The sequence below is a fragment of the Lacerta agilis genome, chromosome 15 (genome assembly GCF_009819535.1).
Source record: "Lacerta agilis isolate rLacAgi1 chromosome 15, rLacAgi1.pri, whole genome shotgun sequence".
Lineage (NCBI taxonomy): Eukaryota > Metazoa > Chordata > Lepidosauria > Squamata > Lacertidae > Lacerta > Lacerta agilis.
This window is the reverse complement of record NC_046326.1, coordinates 3428508-3451266: the sequence shown is the minus strand read 5'-3', so window position 1 is coordinate 3451266 and position 22759 is coordinate 3428508. Positions and strand designations below refer to the sequence as shown.

The window sequence follows — 22759 nt, the reverse complement described above, 5'->3', positions numbered from 1 at the left end:
ACTTCCTGTCCCAGAACTATTTCCATTCCAGCTGGTTATTATAAGAACAACTATTTGACTTTTCAAAATTGATGTCTGTGTTTGGTTTTTTCCTTTCCCCTTGTGTTTCATGTCTTTTAGACGAAAAGCCTGCAGGCATGGGGCTCTCTTCTTTTGACTGGTTGTGTGTTATCAGCCCTGCAAGCCTTTTTTGGCTAGAGAATGGGGTGCAAATGTTCTAAAAATAAATAGTTAATAAAAAATAATAAAGAAATGAAATAATCCTGTTTTGGAATTACAGCTTATTTGCACATCCCTCCAGTGGTAACTGAGCTATCTGGCTGAAGGCCTTTCAGCTGCACTTTTCTATAACTAAATTAAAAATAAACTGGTAGCTAGGCAGTGGGATTGTGATTGCTTTCCAGGTAGACAGGTTTAAAGGTTGCCTTAATAAAACAGGATGCAAGAGTTACCAGAGTTATCACACCATAGAGCTTCTCCACTTTCTCCCTCAGCTCCTTGAAGCAGGAGGTCAGTCTGTCATGAAGAGGCTTCAGCTGTTCTGTCAGCTTCTTCCCGTGAATCCGAATCCCTTCAGCCAGCAAAGGCATCTGAAAGAGGGAACCAAACACATTTGATGCCCACGTTTTGATGTCAGGAAGGCCACTCTCACTTTTCAACCCATACCCTTAAGCATATACCGAGTCAGCCAATTAGCCCAGTATTATCTACTCTGACTGGCTGTGACTCTCTAAGGTCTTCTCTAGCCTTAGGAAGCCTGGGCTGTAGATCAGTGGTAGAACATCTTGCTTTACATGCAGAAGGTCTCAAATTCAATTCTAGAAATTCTTAGGAAGCCTGAAATCTTGGGACAGTCAGTGCCAGGCAGTGTAGACAATCCTGAGCCAGATGGTCTGCCTCAGTCTAAGACAGCTTCCTATGTTCCCAAGGTCCCAGGTTCAATCCCTGACATCTTCAGGTGGGGCTGGGAAAGAACTCTGTCTGAAACTTTGGAGAGCCCCTACCAGTCAGTCCTGACATGGGGTGAAGAACCTTTTTCTTATAAAAGGCCACTGATCTCCGGGGAGGACAGCAGAGCTTTCCCTCTCTTTGTGCCCCCCCCATCTCTTCTTTTTATCTTACACACACACACACACACACACACACACACACTTGCACAAAGCAGAAGAGGAAGAGATTTCCTGAAGTAGGAGAACCAAATTTTGCTTAGGACTGCATAAAATCAGGCTTAGGTGATTATGCAGCCCTTGGGCTAAAGAGACTCAACCTGATATATAGACAATACTGAGCTAGACAGACCAATGTCTATGACTTGCTATAAAGCAGCTCCCTAACTGCTTCCCAGCCAGTACCTGTAAAGCAATCAGTTGCTTGAGCAGTTCAATCTTATCTTGATCTTCAGGGTGTTCTTGAATATATTTCTCTGTGAAAAAGGCCTGAAGGGAGAAAAACAAAGAACAATTGAGATGTGAATCTTAATCTTTTTTCCTTGGTTTAAGGCAACAGGTTTTCAACCTTTTTTGAGTCCATGGCTCCCTTGACCTTGACTACATTCTTTCTGCAGCTCCCCTGTGGGGAAACACACTCCAAGCCTCAGAAGCCCGGTTATGTCACCCCTTGCCTGTAGAGCAGGCAGCCCCATACCTCTGTTCCCTCAGCCTCCTCCCCTCTCATTGGGAGTCCTCTGGGCAGCATCCTTCCCCCTGCCTCAAAGATAGCTGCCTCCTCACACCACCCCACAGGGGCCTGGAATGAGGATGCTGCATAAAGAAATAAGTTGCATGCCTTCATAGGGATCTCATCCCCAGTTATCACTAATAGAAAAGCATTAGTTTTTGGAAATGTGATTTTAATAATTCTTTTGAGCTCATCATAGACCATCTCCCAGTATGTTGGGGCATGTTTGCAGTGAGACAACATATGTATGAAAGTTCCCTCAACTTCTGAACATTTCCAACACAGTTTGGACCAACTATTATACATTTTAACAAGGTTACTGGGTGTCAAGTACCACCGTTAAAGAATTTTTGTATATTTCCCTTTATCAAATAGAAAGCCAAACAGTTCATACTTTTGTTCCAAAGTTTCTCCCAAACTGATATTTCAATGTTGTGTCCAATGTCTATAACCCAGTGTCTCATTATGGCCTTGACCATTTCGTCTTTGGTTTCCCATTCTAGTAAAATTGTATAAAGTTTGGATATTAATTTTTTGTTGTGTCCCAATATTGTTTCCCCAAATTCTGATGCTAATTCCAAAAATCATTTTTCTTTATATTTTCTGAAAACCTCATTTAACTGAAAATATTGAAACCAATCTGAGATCCAGTTTTATACCACTTCTCTTTTTTTAGTCCTATAGTGCCCTCTCTAAGTTCAAGGAGGTCCTTGTATGTACCCCAGTTCTTATTCATGTTTAATTTTGTAACTGACACTGCCTCAATGGGGGATATCCACCAAGGGGTCTTCCTTTCTAGGTGGTCTTTATCTCTTGCCCAAATGCTGTATAGGTTCTTTCTTATCACGTGGTTGTGGAATCACTTGTACACTTTAGTCATAATATAAGTAAGCAAGCCATTCATACACCAGATCAAATCCTTCTAAGTCCAGCTCCACCCAATCTTTCATCCAACACAAGCAAGCTGCCTCACAGTACATTTTCAGGTCTGGGAGCCCAACTCCCTCTTCTTTGCATCTATCAATATTTTGCATTTGATCTGAGGCTTTCCCCCCTCCACTAGGGAAGGGCTTATTGCTTGAACACAGAGAGGCAGTCTGCAGACATGCTTAGAGAAATGTGTCCAGAGGAAGCGTGGTAACTATAGGGATCCACATGAATTTGCATTAGCAAAAGGATCGGAACTAGTTCTACTAGCGCCTTCCATTGCTCCACCCATCAGTATATCCCTGCTTTTTCCAACCCTCTTGATACAGGGTTATTGCAAGCCAATCTGGAACAAAGTCCAGGAAGATCTAAAGTGGTCTCTCACAGAGATACCAGGGTCCCACAGCAGGAAGAAGCTGAACTCTTAACTGCAAATGTACCCCATTGAGTCCTCTCAGGTATGGGAAAGATATGCTATTTTCTCCTAGATAGAACAGTAAAGTATAATGTTTCGGGGCAATGTTGTCAAGGGTAAAGCCTGTAAGATTCCACTGACTATAAACCAAAATTGGGGGCACAACAATGAACCATCCATCTTTAGACATGCATGTGATGAAAAAACTGGCTTTTTGCTATCGTTTAATGGTGAGCAAGGAGGGTGATCTCCTCCAAAGGTTGATTCCTTGTCCCCGACATGAAACAAAGGGTTTAGATTCTGATGATTATGGCAGCCCACAAAAACCGCACTCCCTCCAGAGACACAGCTGAGAATAGGAATCTGTGAGCAAACACCCTGACGACTTCCAGATGTGGCCACACCATTTCAAAATCTTAACGGCTTTTCCACTTCTGCAAATCTAACTTCCATGCCTAAAATAGAGTAGAGGCAGCTCAAAATACTCCTTAGTTGAATGGATTTTAATCCAATTTTAAGCATCTGAAGACTGACTGTGTCTTGCAGCATTCTTTTTTTTTTTATAAGATTTTATTATTTTCTATTAAGACAAAAGAAAAACATAGCATAAACACCAACATTAACAATACAGAAATGCAATACATAAACACAACACCAAAAACACAATCAAACAATTACAATAAAAAGAAACATATACAAACCTTTAAACTAACACTTATCCTCTTACTTTTCTTGTTGCTATCTTCTCTATTTTAGGGGACTTCCCCCATTCCCTCCACTGTCTTCAAAATCATATATATCTTCTAGGTAGCTTTGTATCTTATTCTATTCACATTTGCTCAATTTTTAATATGCTTTACTTTACTTAATTATATCTTAACTTAAACACCAAATCTTAACATATTTTCTAACAAATAACTCTTTCACACAAAAATATCTTACTAACAATTTTATCTAACATATACCTGCTAAAGCCGCTGTTCTATTTAATTCTGCTCAAATATTCAATTTTACTGATTTAACTAGATAGTCTCTAAATTTCTTCCAGTCCCGTGACACCTTCTCCTCCCTCTGGTCTCGGATTCTGGCGGTCAGTTTTGCGAGTTCCATATACTCCATCATCTTCATCTGCCATTCTTCCACCGTTGGTATCTCTTCGCCTTTCCATGTTCTTGCCAATAAGATTCTAGCTGCTGTTGTGGCATACATAAAAAACACTCCATCCTGACTGGGTATCTCTTCATTAGTTATGCTCAGAAGAAATGCCTCTGGTTTCTTACAAAAGGTAACCTTCATTACCTTCTTGAGTTCGTTATAAATCTTATCCCAGAAAGCATTTACCGCTGGGCACAACCACCACATATGAAAAAAGGTACCTTTCGCATGTTTACATTTCCAACATACATCTGACATTTTGGTATTCATCCTAGCTATCTTAACTGGTGTCAAATACCATCTGTAAACCATTTTCATTATATTTTCTCTTAAACTATGACAAGCAGTGAATTTAATACCTTTTTGCCACAATCTCTCCCAGTCATCCATCATGATATTATGTCCTACATCTTTCGCCCAGTCTATCATTGACGATTTAACCAGTTCATCTTTCGTATGCCACTCTAGCAAAAGATTGTACATTTTGGAAAGGTTTTTAAAATTCGATTCTATCAGTTCTGTTTCCAGTTTTGATTTTTCTACTTGAAAACCAACTTTTTTGTCCATTTTAAATGTTTCATATACCTGATGATAATGCAGCCAGTCGGGGACCTGGCTTTTCACTTGATCGTAACTTTTTAGCTTAAAAGAGTCCCCTTCCTGCTGCAATATGTCCATATATCTTAACCAGTTTGCAGACATGTTCGGTCTCTTATAGGCTTTGGCCTCCACTGGAGAAATCCATCTAGGGGTCTTTCTCTCTAACAAGTCTTTATATCTAATCCAGACCTGATATAAGGATTTTCTAACTATATGAGACTTAAAAGTTCTGTGGATCTTAACCTTGTCATACCAAAGGTATGCATGCCAGCCAAACATATTATCATGTCCTTCCAAGTCCAATACATCAACATTCTCTAGTTTGAACCAATCCTTTAGCCAGCAAAAGGCCGCTGCTTCAAAGTAAAGTCTTAAGTCCGGCAGGGCAAAGCCTCCTCTCTCTTTAGAGTCTGTTAGGATCTTAAACTTGATTCTTGGCTTTTTGCCCTGCCATATAAACTTTGATAAGTCCTTTTGCCATTTCTTGAAACAATCCAGTTTGTCCAAAATTGGTATGGCTTGGAATAAAAACAGCATCCTTGGTAGGACATTCATTTTTATCACGGCAATTCTTCCCATTAACGACAATTTCAATCTTGTCCATATCTCCATGTCTTTCTTTATTTCCATCCACAGTTTTTCGTAGTTGTCCTTGTACAGGTTCAAATTCTTGGTTGTGAGATTGATACCTAGATATTTTACTGTTTTGACAAAATTGAGGCCAGTGCCTTCCTGTATTCTTTGAATTTGTTCTGCACTCAAATTTTTTCCTAAAACTTTGGTTTTCTGCTTGTTTAATTTGAAACCAGCTACAAGTCCAAATTGTTCAATTATTTCCAAGGCTCTGGGGACACTGCTTTCCGGTTCCTGCAGGGATAACATCAAATCGTCTGCGAAGGCGCGTAGTTTGTATTCTTTCTCTCCCACACGAATTCCTTTTATCTGTTTGTCCTTTCGTATCATATTTAGGAGGACTTCCAGGACCGTAATAAAAAGTAAAGGGGAAATAGGGCACCCTTGTCTTGTTCCCTTTTCAACTTCAAACTCCTCCGATATCACACTGTTTACTATTACTTTAGCTCTTTGTTCTGTATAGATGGCCTTAATGCCATTCAAGAATTTTTCTCCAACTCCCATCCTTTCCAGATTCTTTTTCATGAATATCCAAGAAACTTTGTCAAATGCTTTCTCTGCATCAACAAACAGTAGTGCCGCATCTGTGTTTATGTTTCTCTCCAGTTTTTCTAAAATATCCACAATAATTCTCGTGTTGTTACTAATTTGTCTTCCTGGCAAGAAACCTGCTTGGTCTCTATGTATATAATCTTTCAACACTCTTTTCAGCCTTGTAGCCAATACATTTGCAAAAATTTTATAATCCACATTCAAAAGGGATATTGGACGGTAATTTTTCATTTGAGTCTTGTCAGTATCTGGTTTTGGAATCAGTGTGATAAAGGCTTCTTTCCACGTCTCTGGTGCCCTATCTCCTTCTAGTATTTTGTTGCAAATTTCTCTTAGCGGCTGCGATAGCCAGTCTTTCAATGTCTTATAATATTTTGCTGTTAATCCATCCGGTCCTGGAGCCTTCCCCAATTGCATGTTATTTATTGCATCTTCTATCTCCTGTGTCGATATTAGGTGGTTGAGAGTAGCTAGTTTTTCCTCTGGGACTTTTTGCAATCCGTTCTTTTCCAGAAATCGGTCTATTTCTGCTTCATCTATCTTCTCCTCCTTGTACAGTTGCTTGTAGAATCTTTGAAAACACCATCTGATTTCCTCCGGTTTCTCCACATTTTTTCCATTTACTACCAAATTATTGATGACATTTGCCTTTTGTCTTTTCTTCAATTGCCAAGCTAGTAGTTTTCCACACTTATTAGCCGATTCAAATGTTCTTTGTTTCATCATTTTCACTTTCCATTCGATGTCCTGATTCATTATATTAGCATATTGGGATTGCAAGTATTTAATTTCTTTTTGGATTTTAACACATCTGGGATGCCCTCTTAATTCTTTTTCCTTTTCTTTGATTGACTTCAACAATCTCTCCATTTCTGCATTTTGTTGTCTCTTCTTTTTTGCTTTTTCACTAATGAGAAATCCTCTCATTACAGCTTTACTTGCATCCCAAGCAATTCTTTTCTCCACTTCGGAACTCCAATTTATCTGAAAGTATTCTTTCATCTTTTTCGCCGCTCTTTCTACTAGCTTGGTGTCTCTCATCAAAGCGTCATCCATTCTCCATCTAAAAGAATCCTTGGAAATCATTTTTAAGTTTAACTGTACCGGATTGTGGTCTGAAAGAGTTTTAGGACCAATTTCTGCCTTTTGTATTTTTGGAGCCAATTCATTCGAAATCCAAATATAATCTATCCTCGACCATGACTGCTGAGATTCACTAAAGTAAGTTGCCTCTGTATCTGTAGGGTTTTTTAATCTCCAAGAGTCCACCAAATTCAAATTATCCACCATTTCGAAAAAAGTCTTTGGGAGTTTCCCATCATTCGTTAATTTGGTTCTTTGAGATCTATCCATTAGTGTGGAAACTGCACCATTGAAGTCTCCAAGGCAAACTAATTTGTAATCCAAATAGTCCAACAGCAGATCATGTATTTTCTTATAAAAAATTGACTTTCCGTCATTTGGTGCATAAAGTCCCAGAATCAAAAGTTTTTCGCCTTGTATATTAATTTCAATTGCGATGTATCTCCCTTCTTCATCTTTAAAAAGCTGTCTTGGGCTATATTTCTCCTTTGCATATATCACTACTCCTCTCTTCTTGACCTTGTCCGATGATATAAACTCTTGGCCTAATTTTTTGTTCTGTAGTAATCTTCTATGACGTCGGGCTATGTGGGTTTCCTGTAAACATATTATATCCAAATTCTTCTTTTCTATGCTGTAAAACACTCTGCGTCTCTTTGGTCTCTGATTCAATCCCCGGACATTCCATGTCATTAGCTTGAGCGCCATTTTCCTTTCTTTATTCTTCTCCTCCAGTTGCTTCTCCTTTCTTGTCTTTCTCTGGATCCTGGCTTGAACCTGGTAAACTTGGTAGTCCCGGCGGTGGTGGAAATTCCGCTGGGAACCTGTATAATTGTGCTGGATCGAGTGGTGTGCCTTTAAATTGTTCCTGATGCTTGTCCAAAAACTTTTGCTTCTCCGCCAAGGACCTTATTCTTATCTTTTTTCCTTCAAACGTAAATGCCAGGCCTTCTGGAAATTCCCAACTGAAGGGAATTTTTCTTTTTCTGAGCTCAGTCACCAAGTCGTTGTAAGGAACTCTTTTGTCCAGGAAAAAAACTCTTTTGTCCAGGAAAAAAGTCCCTATCGTGTCGGTCGTGTAGCACAATCAAACAGTCACTGACTGTTTTGTTGCTTTTCTTTCCTCTGGAACCTCTTGGACCAAATCTGAAGGCCTTCACTATGCGCGCTGAGACGTTAACTTCTTCTAGCTCCCAATATCCTGAAAATAGCTTCACAATATAAGCTTTTAGGTCTTCCCCTTCCAATTCTGGAAGACCCCTTAGACGGATGTTGCCCTCTCTCTGATGTAGTTGCAGAAAAGCGAGAGACTCTTCAACAGTTCTCTGTCGTGTTCCAATATTCTCTATCTGCTCCAAATCCAAATTGTCCAATTTTTCCTCCACCTTTTTTATTTTTTCTTTGACCACTTTGATTTCCTCAGAGTCCTTTTTCAGGGTGGTCACCTCCTGCCCAATTCTATTAATTTCTTCTCTGTTCTTCCTTACGTTCTCCTCAATTTGCCCAATTGATTTTTCCAGGGTCTGCGTAGAATTTTTAATATCAGCTTTTATGTCAGCTTGTAATTTCTCTATTGCTGAGTTCACTGCTGTATTTCCTGATGAAACTTGATCTTGTGTTTGTTTCAACCCTTCAGTAACGCTTTTCAATCCTGCTGCAATTTCTGCCACGCTAACAACCAATTTCTCCATTTGTTCCTGTAGAGTTAGGGAAACAGAGCCTCTTTTTTGTGCAGAGCTAGAGCCAGCTGTTTTTGATCTAGTGTCCATCTCCTGTGGGCTCTGCAATTGTAATCTCAAGGTCACTCCAGTTGCTGTGGTAACAATCTCAGACATTCACAGCAGAAGGCCAACAGTCCCAAAAGTAAACACCAGGTGGCCAGCAGCTCAATTCTGAGAACAAAGAGACTGCTGAGCCAGGAGCCCACACCAGTCCCAAAAATCCAGCTTTTAGGCAAAGAGTTTAAATTTTCCAAAATATAAATTCCTTAAAGCCAAGAAGGGGTTATTTTCATATAGCCCAAGTCAGTAACAGTTTCTAACTTGCAGTGTTGCCACCAAAGTCCATAAAGTAACTTGTATCTGGTTACAAAGAAGTCAAAATGTCTCCACTGGTAAACAGTCACTGAAACACCAACAAAGAAAAAATGGCAACAATATATCACAGCCCGCTACTGACCCGGAATCCTAATCCAGAGGGTGAGGGGCATCTTCTTTTGCCATATCAACTGTTTTTAAGTCTTTAAACATCCTTTAAGCAACTTTTAATCAACTTTTGAAAAAGTTTGGCAGAGTTCGCAAAACTTTCCCGTTAGTCGCGGCTTTGATCTTTTAGCGCTACCAAGCTCGCGCAAACAGTTCAAAGGGAACAGGCTTCCTTTTGCAGTTTCCTCTGCAAGCGGTGCTCTTTAAACTTGTAAAATAATCCAATATTTTAACTTACAGAGTTTCTTTGGAAGTTTCTGTGTAGGAAGTGCCGGGTGCTCAGGTCTGGCGGGATCGCTGCTTTGATCCTCCGCAGGCAGTCGCTTCTTCAGTCCCGTGCTGGGGCTCCGCTCGCCTGATTTTCCCCCTTACGAGGGTCAATCAGGAGCGGAGACAGCACGTCTGGGACCCACGAAGCCGTCGGTCCACGGGACGCTCTTCCCGTGGCTTTAAGGGACCCGTGTGTCTTGCAGCATTCTTATCCGAGGACGTCTGTACTGAGCTGTACTGACTACAGCACATTGTAACTAGAAATAGCTATAGCACTCATTGTGCACTATGGTCTCACAATCTATGGAGTATCATCACTGCAACAAACCTTTGATCACTACTGCTATATTGTAAACACCTGCCTGCTTTACACAACGCAATTTTGCTTAATATATATACATTTTTGCAAAGCAATTCCCCCCAATTTTATATATATGTGTATATGTGTGTGTGTGTGTGTGTGTGTGTATCTATATAGAGATATGCACTTTTGTGCACACTTTACCCTAGTATATGCATGTTTGTACTCATTGCCTGGAGATCTGCACTGCAAAAACTGGAGAAGTACAAGTCAAAGGATATCTGTGTTTCAGTTCACATATTGTTCAGGAAAGTGCAAATTAGGTAAGTTTGTATTTGAATTCTAACAAAATTAAATTTCTTCACCATCCTACCTATGACTAGTCTCTACGACTTTCTAGCTTCCATTAGTTTTAGTTCTTGCCAAAATATTCAGAAAAACCTACAATACTCCTTTGCTCTCCAAAGTGTAAATCTCATCCCTTGATTCTCACTCCAAGTTTTTTGGTAGTTTACACCATGGTCCCTTTCAAGTTAAATGGCTTTTTATATTTTCTGTATTAATCTAATCATTCCCTCAATTTTCAGATGTTCAGGCTGTGAGTGCCATTGCTTACAGTGGTACCCCGCAAGACGAATGCCTCGCACAACGAAAAACTCGCAAAACGAAAGGGTTTTGCGAGTTTTTAGTTGACTCGCGAGACGAATTCGTCTATGGCTCTTTTTCGCAAGACGAATTCGTCTGGCGAGGTACCACTGTAAGCACCGGATCCTCGCCCCGCCGTGTTTTAAAGCTGCAGGGAGTGCTGCTGTTCGCTCCTTGCAGCTTTAAAACGCTGCGCGACGTGGATCCGGTGCGCGGGGGGCGGCGTCGGATCGCGCACGGCCATCCAAAATGGCGGCGCGATCCCCCCCGCCCCCCGGAGCCTTGCCCCGCCGTGTTTTAAAGCTGCAGGGAGTGCTGCTGTTCGCTCCTTGCAGCTTTAAAACGCGGCGCGGCGCGGATCCGGTGCGCGGGGGGCGGCGTCGGATCGCGCACGGCCATCCAAAATGGCGGCGCGATCCCCCCCGCCCCCCGGAGCCTTGCCCCGCCGTGTTTTAAAGCTGCAGGGAGTGCTGCTGTTCGCTCCTTGCAGCTTTAAAACGCGGCGCGACGCGGATCCGGTGCGCGGGGGGCGGCGTCGGATTGCGCACGGACCATCCAAAATGGCGGCGCGATCCCACTCCGCCCCCCCGCGCACCGGAGCCTCGTCCCGCCGTGTTTTAAAGCTGCAGGGAGCCAACAGCAGCACTCCTGTTCGCTCCCTGCAGCTTTAAAACGCGGTGCCGCGCCATTACAGGGAGCTGTAAAGGCTTACCTTTTTCTCCGGTCGGGAGGGGTGTTGTGCATCGCGTCCATCTTGGATCGACTGTGCATGTCTGCGATCTCCAGACATGCACAGTCGATCCAAGATGGATGCGATGCACAACACCCCTCCCGACCGGAGAAAAAGGTAAGCCTTTACAGCTCCCTGTAATGGCGCGGCACCGCGTTTTAAAGCTGCAGGGAGCGAACAGGAGTGCTGCTGTTGGCTCCCTGCAGCTTTAAAACACGGCGCGACGAGGCTCCGGTGCGCGGGGGGGGGCAGAGTGGGATCGCGCCGCCATTTTGGATGGCCGTGCGCGATCCGACGCCGCCTCTCCCCACCGGAGCCTCATCGCGCCACGTTTTAAAGCTGCAAGGAGCGAACAGCAGTGCTGCTGTTCGCTCCCTGTAGCTTTAAAACACGGCGCGGCGAGGCTCCGGTGACGGTCGGAAGGGGCCCCCGGACTTTTTTTCCCCATAGGAACGCATTAATTAAATTTTAATGCGTTCCTATGGGAAACGGTGCCTCGCAAGACGAAATTTCCGCAAGACGAAAAGTCTTGCGGAACGAATTAATTTCGTCTTGCGGGGTACCACTGTATAGTCAAAGGGCAAAAGGTGAAGTAACCCCAAGGTGTTCAGAAACACACACAAAAAGCTTTAGGAAAGCACTCTTAAAGGGGAGTAGAAGACAAACGACCCAAAGAGGACTAAAGATGCTCTGTAGCCGCATAATGTTGTTTGTTATTTTGGGGGGGGGGGCGGCATTGCAATATGTGGGGAGAATTGAATGCAGCAGCTAGAATTCTGAACAGCAACATTCTATACTGCAACATTTTGTTACAAGTCCCACTTGTTACCCACAATAAGTGTGCATAGAACAAAAATACTATATCTCCTGTTTTTTCTTCTTCCAATCAGACAGCAACATGGACAGATTCACCCATTCCTGCTGCAAGGAGTGGGCAATTTTGGTTTCTCTCACATTCTCATTTTTTTAAAATCTTGAATTCAGTTCCCCACATTTTCACACCTCTTTACTAGTCAAATGCAAGCCCTTATGAAAATGCACCAGCATTTTAATGAGAATTTCTTCTTGCAAATTTACATGCAGTCTTCCCTACTGTACATTTCTGCAAAGCAAATCCCTCTGGATTAATGTGCTTTTGTAGATATTAACTGGGTGAAGAGCTGCACTGCAAATTTTGGGAAAGTTGCAAATTTTGAAGGATAGCTGTGTTTCAGTTTGTGCATTGTTTCAGAAACTGCAAGCTAGGTATGTTGGCTTTTAAATGCAAAATGCATTTCACACTAATCTCTACTCTGCAGTGACAGCTGACCTTCTCATAATTGGTGTATCCACCCATGACGGCCGGATCGACAATGCCATTCAAGAGCATAGAGAGAGGGTGAACAGGCAGGGTGCGGTCCCAGGCATGCTGCTGAACACAGTTGCTGATTTTCTCATTTGTCAGCTCCATCGTTTCAATGGCATTCTCCAAGGGACTTATTTCCTCCTGAGAAATGCAAATACAGGAGAGTTAAGGCCACATCTAAAATGAACTCTTCAGTGCAGGTCAATGCGTGCCCAACTTTCCAGGTCCATGTAATACGCCTTGACTTTTTCCTGGCCGGTGTTGTCCACACTATGGAGCATAACTGGAGCTCTTTGACATGATACAGTGCTCCATATGGGAAGGTATTTGGCTAAAGTCATCCCAAAGTAAAAACGGCAAAAATTATCACATGGAAAAAGAGGGCAGTATTTTCAAGCCCAGTCTTTGGCACAGGTTTTTTTTTTTTGCAATTGTCACAAAATATTTCAATATCAGGAGAGGAAACACCTAATAATGTGAAACTTAGGCAGCATAGTTTCAGCTTGCGGACTGTATCATCTCAGGAGGACATGCATGCACTGGTTCTTAACTGCAGTGGAAGGGTGGGACACAGGATTAACAGCTTTCCCAGCCCTGTTCCCTCACTCAGAGTGGTAGCCAGAATGCCAGATTATGGAGATGCGAATTCAAGCCCCTTCTTAGACTTGAAGCCCACAGGGTGATCTTGGGGCAGAGGAATGCTCTCTTTCTACAATTCTATTCTCTTTATCAGAGCCTACCTCACAGACTTGTTGCATTACTTAAAATGAGGGGAAACCACTTTGAAGAGCAGTGCACAGGAGGTTCTGCTCCTAGTGCAGAGCTTTTTGCTGCATTCTGCAAGATATGGCTTTGATTCTGAGGACCACTAATCCTATGAAATCCTAGGTGCAAAAACTGAACAAAGGTCCTGCAGAATGTATTAGAAATCTGAAGTGTCAATTCTCTGCAGGCCACCTTATTTCCCTCACTTATTGAGTAGGATGGAACAATTGATGCATCATGACCACGATAAACTTTATACCTACACAGAAGGCAGGGCTGACCCAAGACATTTTGGTACCTGAGGTGGACCCTAAAATGGCACTCCTCCTCCCCATCAGAGAAGAAGGGGTGAGGGTAAGAAGATCTACATCAGGAGCAGGGGAAGAAAGACACTGGGATCTGCTGCCCCTGGGGATCCTGCTGCCTTAAGCTGTCACCTCACTTTGCCTCATGGGTGGCCTGGCCCATGAGATTAATTAAACATTACAGCCAGAGAGAGGGGAGTTCCTTGTAATTTTCAGGGCAGCTGCCTGACATAAACAACAGAAACAAATGACAGGGGGCCTGATCTAGACCAAGACCACAGTGGGAGTGGGACAAAAGATTTAAGTCATCTAAATCTCCATGCCAGGGTTCCCATTCAGATCCAACTCACTCACCCCTTTCACTTTCAAAAAATATGACTGCAATTGCCAACTGTGTGAATAGTTTGGCCCTCGGATGAAGAGGGATGAAATCTTCCCTTCAGTTGCCGGTTGTGTCAACTGTCTATTCAGATCTTGAGTGCCAGCATGGCACAACGGCTTAGTGTTGGACTTGGTGCCTGGGAAACTAAGCGCCTGGGGCAATCATTAAGCTTTCCATCCTTACCCACTTCGCATAATTGTCACGAGGAGGGTGATGGTGGGGAGAAATCATGTGTGCTACCTTGAACTCCATGAAGAGGAAGGATAAAAATGCAGTGTGGGGAAAAAATTAACATGTATCCTCTCAAAAGCTCACCACTGCAACCTGTTTGACTTCAAACCACTTGAGGATTCCTGGGAAGGAATAGGCAGTTGTGTAGGTGGTCCTCTCGATCCACATAGTCTGTAAAAAAGCGAAAGTCAAAGTGGAGGCAGTTACAACTTCTAGCTGGGGTTTTTGGAAAGGAAAGTAGCTCAGGATTAGAACATGCACCTTGCATTCAAAGCACTCTAGGCTCAATCCCTGGCATCCCCAGGTGGGTCTGGAAACGACTTCTGACTGTACCCTTGGAGAGCCATAAGCACTGTGGACCTGGGGTGGGCAACCTTTATTCTGTTGGGGGCTGCATGCTGGCTGTGAGTACGGCCAGAAATGGATCCAGCTATCCCTTTCCTTCCCTCCTCTCTGTGCTATCCTTATTCTTCTCTTTCCCCCTCTCCCCATCCAGCAAACTGCTGGGGAAGGGACAGGTGGCTTTTGCCAGAGGTCTTTAGTTGATCACTTGCATAGGGCTTTGGAAGATGACATTAAACTGAGAGCCACAGACAAACCAGGGTTGCAGGCTGGCCTCCCCTGGCCAAGACAACACTGAGCCAGATGGACTCAGCATGGTCTGCCACAGAATCACAGAACTGTAGAGTTGGAAGGGACTGTGAGGATCATCTAGTTCCACCCTCTGCAATGCAATGCTGAATATGCAGCTGTCCCATATGGGGAATGAACCTGCAACCTTAGCATTATCAGCACCATGCTCCACACTTTCACCTGTCCCATGTCTAGAAACCATGAGTCCAAACTTATTTTCCGTTTGCCCCACCACTTCCCCTGAGAAAACCCAGAGTTTTCCTCAGAAAAACTGACAGACGTTTGTTCTGATTCAGCAGTAAACAGCGGGTTTTCCCAGGGAAAGCAGTGGGGCAAGTGGAAGTGTGGATGAGAACTGCAAAGATAGCAAAACCCAGAGAGAGAAGTAGAACCTCAAATATTGCTCCAAAGGATGAAGGACTTACTGCAAATTCATTCTCAGGATCTTTTTCTCCCTTTCTGAATGGCCGGGAGTATCTGAATTGTTGCACTTCATTGGATCTATAGAAGCTAAAGCAGTAAACAAGCAGATCAGCTCAAATCAAACCACAAGCTGCATTTCCAGTCACCATCCAAAATCAGGAGGTGTGACACTATTATTTATTTTCATTATTGTAACAATTTATTTCTACATTATTATTCTATTTATTAATATCCAGCCTTTTTCCATGACAGGGACTCAAGACAGTTTACACCATAAAAAAACAGTTAATGGCAACAACTTGGTACCAGGTTACCTCCAGGAACCTTATATACTCCTGCTGGGTCACTTCAATCATCATGAAGGACACTCTTAGCTATGCCATATGCTCCAAAGTTTCACCTTATGTCCACTAAGATCAGGGTGTTTATGTGATAGCACCAGAGCAGGTCTGGATTAGCCCTAAAGCAGTGGTGCATTTGAACCAGGATTGGGGGAATGGACACATTAGCTCCACAAGTAAGAAGAGGAATGGAGAGAGGTTGGTGCAAACTGGAGCTTTACACAGCATCACAATATGGCACAGGTCTTCTAAAACTGACACAAAAGTAAGTATTGAGCTGTTGCTGTACTTCAGAAAGAAATCCAAAGTACAGGCAAGCCAGCCTGTGACTGAAGCCCAGTAATAGTACTTGTTTCTAGATGTGCAGAAAGGGTTGATTAGTCAGGAAAAAGTGGTTACTTTAGAATCTGCTCTGGAACAGGCTTGTCCTTGTAGTTTGGTGGGAGGTTCATTACAGGTTTCACTATGAAGCACTGGACATCTGTGTGGTGTGCGTTAAGCAAAAGAAATAAGAGGAAATGTTTGCAGAGAGCACAGAGGTCAGATATCCAAATCATGCCCTAGCTTAATATTCATGTCAGGGGTGGAGAACTTCTTGCAGGCCAAGACTGCAAGCAAGTGTAAAAATGATTGCCGTATTTTCAGCTGCTAATGTGTACTAAACCACAGATCCTAGGGCTTGCCGATCAAAAGGTCGCTGGCTCGAATCCCCACGACGGGGTGAGCTCCCGTTGTTTGGTCCCAGCTCCTGCCAACGTAGCAGTTCAAAAGCATGTCAAAGTGCAAGTAGAAAAATAGGAACTGCTCCAGTGGAAAGGTGAACGGCGTTTCCGTGTGCTGCTCTGGTTTTGCCAGAAGCGGCTTATTCATACTGGCCACATGACCTGGAAGCTGTCTGTGGACAAACGCCGGCTCCATCAGCCTATAGAGTGAGATGAGCACCGCAAACCCAGAGTCATCTGCGACTGGACCTAATGGTCAGGGATACCTTTACCTTTAATGTGTACATAGCCTAAGACTCCTACCTAACTCCTACCCCTACCCACTGCTTTATATTGTGTTGTTTAGTCTCTAACCAGACTCCCCATAAAAGATACACTGCTTAACAGACGTTTTGATCTCCTCTGTGGGTGGAGCAGTGCTGCTCAGCTTCTCAGCATTTGGAAACTGGGTCAGTAATTTCAGGTTGAAGTCTTCCCTCCTTTCATATTCCTTGCCACGGTAGATGAAGATCTTGTTCTGTGACAAGGATCAGACATAAGAAATACAGCAGTGCTATTAAAGTTGCTAGTCTGGACAAATTCCCATGGCCCTAAATTGAGAACAGTACATACCTGGCAAGCCACCAAGAGGGACACAAACACAAGCAAGTCCAAGGCCTGTCAATACTGCGGAAGGCCCAGATTTAAAGGACTTATTGATTTTGATTTCATAGAGCATGGCCTATTTCAGTTGCTCTGATTTAAAAGAAGGGGCCTTGGATCCAGCCCCCATCCCTATATCACCACTGGAACACTTCTTTTCAGGGTCCCTCCACCAGCTAATGGTATCAAAAGCCCCCAGTAGAAGATCTACATCTGCAGATATATCTGCAGGCATAGTAGAAGTCTTTGTTGTGGACATGCCATTCCACTGGTGAAGTTCTTAACTGTCAGAGAGATGCACCCTGCTCAATTCCAACTCCTCCAAGCCAGTGGACCTGAGGGTTAAGTCTGCTCTGCTCATTGTAATCTAGTTTTCAGTCAGCAATTCAGATATCTGACATATTTTAAAGGGTTATTATGGGCCCATCATTGAGACCCCCCATATCATTCTTACCCGCAGAAAGGAGGGGAATCCATGGCCAAAATACCCAACAGCAAAATACTCTGGTTGGGGTCTCATTGCCTTCATGATGTTCTCATAGAATGTGGCCCGTTTTTTCTGTGTATTAAAAAGAAGAAAGGTGGATGGGAGCTGTTATACAAAAAAGTAACCTGATCAAGGAAAAGTGTTCAACCACATTTCAAGTTTAAAAAGCCACAGCCCACAAAGCTGGAAAGGTCACCTGCTCCTCTATGAAGCTGCCTGTCTTAACATAATCACAGGGGCTACTGGCACGAACATTTAGGAGGGTGGCAACCAAGGTAAAGTTAACAGTATCCCAACTTTGAAATACCGGTACTCTCCACTGGGTTGTCTGCCTGACACCTAGTTTACCGACTTTGAGGTGCTAGGTTAAGGCATTTCATTCATTCACCCAACTTTTAGTGATTAAGAAATATATGCTGCATGTAGTTTTGATGGCTCTTCTGCTCTTTCTTATAAATTTATGGGATGAAAAAACACAAGCCCATCAAAACAGGTTAAGCAAGTAAGACTAATTCTCAAAATGTCAGTTGACAAAATGCAAAGTATTCACAGCAGGGGTGAGAAACCTCTGGCCCAGGGTCCAAATTTGGCTCTCCAATACTCTTTGTCTGGTCCTTTGGACTTTCCCCAGGCCACGCCTCTTTAAAGGTCTCATCCTTTTTCCAGATGTGTTTCACACCCTTCTTTAGTATTTTCCTTTGGCTGGAATGTGTCCAAATGCCTCTTGCTATTGTGCGGCCTCAGAAGCTTGCCCAAAAGGGAACGTAGCCCTGAGTCTCAAAAAGGTTTGCCATCCCTATGCTAAAGCTTGAAATGTGTGTGCTCACAAGCATTTTAGCGCCCCCCCTCTCTAAGTCTCAGGTACACTGAAGCTTCCTGTGCCCTTAATCTGCAGCTGTTGTACTCAGTCACGAGTACAAGAACTATCCCAGATCTCCACCCCACCAAAAAAAATAACCTACAGCAATCCTCCCAACCCAGCAAAGGACAAAACCCCAGCCATCTTACCAAGAGATTGCCAAGGCCCTCATAATCGAAAACTTTGTTCTCATACATGTCAGCAAGCTCCTTGCTTAGCTGGATTGCTTTCTCCCACATCTTTAAAAAATGAGAAGAAAGATCTATTAGCACAGATGATACCCAATGGACCAAACTTAATTCTGAGAAGTTAGGCTTCTAACAGATGCCAAGGATATAGTGGTACCTCGGTTTAAGTACTTAATTCGTTCTGCAGGTCCGTTCTGTACTAATAAGAACTAAACCATAACACACACACCTTTCTTGTACTTAAGCAAGTTAACTTGCATGTTCCGCTAGTCATATCCAGCAGCTAAATACTCTGCCTGGAAGCAGAGGTTCATGATTAGCAAGTCAGAAGATGGCAAATTATATGCTTTGGATTTCCCAGTGATAAGAGTATGCAAAAGGAGGAGCAATCAGCTCCCAGCTAAATTCTACTCAGAAATTAACAGATGCAAGTTTGCCATGCCAATTAATTGCAATGGATCTACTCTGAGTATGACTACCATTGGATACAGGGATCTTACACAATTTTTAAAAAGTCAGAACTGGTAAAACAGTCCACCACATAGATGAGCAACAATTCTCATTAAATTGCTCTTATAAATCCAGTAACAGCTAAGAAATTAAAGCTACATGCTATGTTGGGAGTTGTCCTGGATTAGAAAATACTTTTACTGTCAGACAAGTGCCTAAACCACTCCCTCCTGCTCCTTTGCATACAAGAGGAGAGATAAAATCTCTGCTTTCACTTTTGAGCAAACCAGAGTTCTGCAATATTTGGAAACTGTGGTTTGTTCCAATTTTAGTTAGTTAACAAACCAGGATCTGAAGACATGGTTTGGCTAGAATAGTGATGGGAAGCCTCGGGTCATATGTGGATCCCCAGGTCTCTCTATCTGTGTCTCATGACTCTCCCAGGCACGGGGTGTAGTGTGGGTTGCCAGTGCCCACGGCAAGGCAAGTATTGCACCCAGTAAACCATGGCCAAGTACTACTGGGGCGCATGCCAGGGGAGTGAGGAGAGCAATTGGCTTGGAGCAGAGGCAGGCAGGTGGGGGGTGACCAAGTGGTGGCGGAGGGAGCTGGCAAGGATTGGTGCCATAGATCTCTATCTCTCTCTTCCCCCACAATCTGCTTCTCTTTCTCCCTCTCTTCTCTTTCTCTTCCCTCTTCCCCCTTCCCTCCATCCTGCTTCCCTTCTCTCGTTCTCCTCCTGGAAACGGCAGCCATAGTGGCTCAGATGGTTAGCGCTGGGGCTCGGAGCCACAGCCCAATGGGTAAACAGTAGAATGTAGAATGAACTGACGGGAGTGATGCTCGCGGAAGCTGGGTGGCAGCAAGCTGCCAGGCGGTTGGTGGGGGGTGTGCAGTGACACAGATCTGGCACTGAGGAGATAGGGAAGAGTATGCGCAGGTGCCCCGGATGGACTGAGGGAAGTAACGTCAGGGCAGCCTCCAGCCCTGCTCACCCCCCAGGACCCGAGCTTGCTCTTTCTCCCTCTCTGCCTCCCTTCTCTCTTCAGGCCCAGCTGCCAGGCCCAGCCGCCTCCCCCACCCCTTTTCTCCCCACCCCTCTCAGAGATGCAAGACAAAGAGCCCTGCAAAGCTTTCAAGTCACCTGCCTCAGCCTGCCTGCCTGCCCAGTCCCTCGGTTTGAGAAGGGTACAGCGCTCAGTGGTGGGGGACAGGACAGGGCGGAGAGAAGGAAAGCCTCGCTGTGGATCTGGAGTTGTTGTCACCATTTGTACTGGAATGCTGCCATTCGAGCAAGAGGGAGAGAGAGCACGGCAGTGGTGGTTCCTCCTTCTCATTTCCCCTCCCCACAGGCCTGGCACATCATGCAGTGCACAAGGGCGAGCTGGCACCTCTTGGCTGGCCTAGGAGTGGGAAGTGCATGGGCACAAGGAGAAAGGGGTGCCAGCCCAGTCATGAAGGCCCGGACCAAGCACAGCTTACCTCCCCACAACCTGGGAGGGGGGGCTGGGGTTCCTGGCTGTGCCTTCCCAGAATTTTGTGCCTGGCGCAACTGTCCTCCCAGCTCCCCCCCCCCCATGCCATGCTACTGTCCGGGCCACACCCCTCACTGGTTTGCTTCACACTCTCTTGAAGAGGACTTTTTGCTTGGCTTGAATGTGTCCTTGAAGTGTAAAAACGACTCTTGCTTGCCTAGGTGAAGAGGCCTTATTCCACCTGCCTTGCCCAACCCTCCACTCTCTGCTTCTCAATTTGTACTGTATTATTTTATGCACTGTGGCTTGCCCTTGTTTTACCGATTGTAGTTTAGAAACTATTTATTGTAATTGTTAAGAGTAAATTTCTGTTTAATTTTTATATGCTGATATTATTATTCTATACTATTCTAATGATTGTTGAATGTTACGTTTTTTATGTCGGTTGCTTATTTTAAAGTTATGTTTTATTATCACGTTTTTGTATTGCATTGATTGTTATAAGATGTACATTCCTTGTTTCTGCAGCTTGTAAACCGCCTTGAGTATTGTAAGATAGAAAGACGATGTACAAATTAAAAGTGATGATGATGATATATGTGTGCACATCTATCTATCTGGCTTTTGTGTGGTATGAACACAAGAGGCAAGTCGTATAAAGGTGAGAGTCACACCCATTGTTCCACACATCTTGTGCTACACCCACCACTACCATGGGGCTAATTAGAAAAGAGAACCTGTCCTGGAAATTAAGTCTGCCTCATCCTGCTGTGACAGACTCACCTTGCCTTTGTCAAAGAAAACAATGATTTCTTGATAGAGCTTCTCTTTCAATTCCTGCTGCGAATAGACATAGTAACTGTCCCTCTGAAGCAGATGTGGAGCACATGGCTTATCAGACCACTAGGATAAAGTAAACAACAAATCAAGGAGTTAACATATTCATTTTTCCTTTAATGGTTCTGAGGAGGGTACCTGTGGGATGATATGACAGCATTCTTCAAAATACCAGGAGGTATGTCATACAAGGCTTGTTCACATGTTACACTGAACACAGATACAAGCTGTTGCTACCAATGTACTACTGTTGTTGTTTTTTGTGTGAAAGGGTGTACCGTTTAAAAATTCAGCTGTTATGTATGCAGATGGTGCACTTGCTGAATGTAATGCTTGAAGGAGTTGGGTCTGTTTGGCCAGGAAAAGAGGAGACTGAGAGGAGATATGATAGCCATCTTCAAATATCACAAGGGCTGTCACATGGAAGAGGGAACAAGCTTGTTTTCTCCTGTCTTGAGGGTAGGACTCATACCAATGACATCAAGTTACAGGAAAGGAGATTCCGAGTAACATACGGGAAAAACTGACTTTAAGAGCTGTTCGAAAGTGGAACAGTCTCCTTCAGGAGGTTATGGACTATCCTTTCCTTGGAGGTTTGTAAGCAGAGGTTGGATGGCCAACTTTAGCTGAGATTCCTGCATTGCAGGGGGTTGGACTAGATGACCCTTGGGTACCTTCCAACTCTACAATTCTATAAAGGTTGCATGTAAATAACTGTGCAAGTGTACAGCTCTACAGTTGTGTATAACATGTGAGCATTCCTACAGAGGAGGGAAGAGTTATTATTTGCTGCCCCAGAAAGCAGAACTAGATCTAAAGGGTTTAAATTACAGGACAGTAGACTTTGGTTGAACATTAGAAGAACATTTTTGTGGTCGGAACACTTTGACAATGGAAACAATTAATGGATGTCTTCAGCAGAGCTATTGGGGATGCTGAATCTCTGGATCTTCTGCACTGTGAAAGGGGCATGGCTAGATGGTCAGCAAGACCCTGCCTAATCATTCTTCTTGGGAAGCAATTCCACAACATGATTCTTCCAAGCAATGAGAAGTTCTCTTCTGAAAGCTATAGATATAGCCGTATCTCCAAAACATTCCATTCATGAACACACATCCTACATAGAAATCCCAGACAAGATGAGGGTATTTTGGGGAACTCACTGCTTCAACAAGGAGGTGGGGTTCAATCTGCTATGGATTGGGTTACACTTCCCTTAAGGATCAGGTTTCCAATTTAGAGTGCTTTTAAGATCTCACTATTACTTGAGGCACCCAGGTGTCTTTGGACAGAGGTACCGTAGCTGGATTATCCATGCTAAAAACAATCCTAACTTGGCTACTGCCATGATGCCACCCTTCAGCACCTAAGACACTTACCTGGAGCAACTCTGCATGAAGGAGAAGTGTGTATGCTGCCTCGGTGTAGTTTTCAGAGCCTGTGTGTAGGTCGCGGAGTTTGTACAAGTATCTAGAAAGGCAA

General features: G+C 43.7%; 1 protein-coding gene across 1 annotated transcript in view; it reads right to left on the bottom strand.

The window, feature by feature from the left end:
* The window catches only part of DOCK5 (dedicator of cytokinesis 5), a 155170-nt gene that overhangs the window by 9115 nt on the left and 123296 nt on the right, over positions 1 to 22759 (bottom strand). The window contains exons 37-47 of the mRNA XM_033171850.1: positions 22657 to 22747; positions 21224 to 21343; positions 18477 to 18566; positions 17436 to 17540; positions 16715 to 16856; positions 16017 to 16098; positions 15279 to 15363; positions 14305 to 14391; positions 12502 to 12678; positions 1353 to 1436; positions 453 to 590 (exon numbers count right to left, since the gene is read on the bottom strand). Of these exons, the coding sequence (XP_033027741.1) occupies positions 453 to 590; positions 1353 to 1436; positions 12502 to 12678; positions 14305 to 14391; positions 15279 to 15363; positions 16017 to 16098; positions 16715 to 16856; positions 17436 to 17540; positions 18477 to 18566; positions 21224 to 21343; positions 22657 to 22747 (1201 nt within the window). The remainder of the gene's footprint in view (positions 1 to 452; positions 591 to 1352; positions 1437 to 12501; positions 12679 to 14304; positions 14392 to 15278; positions 15364 to 16016; positions 16099 to 16714; positions 16857 to 17435; positions 17541 to 18476; positions 18567 to 21223; positions 21344 to 22656; positions 22748 to 22759) is intronic.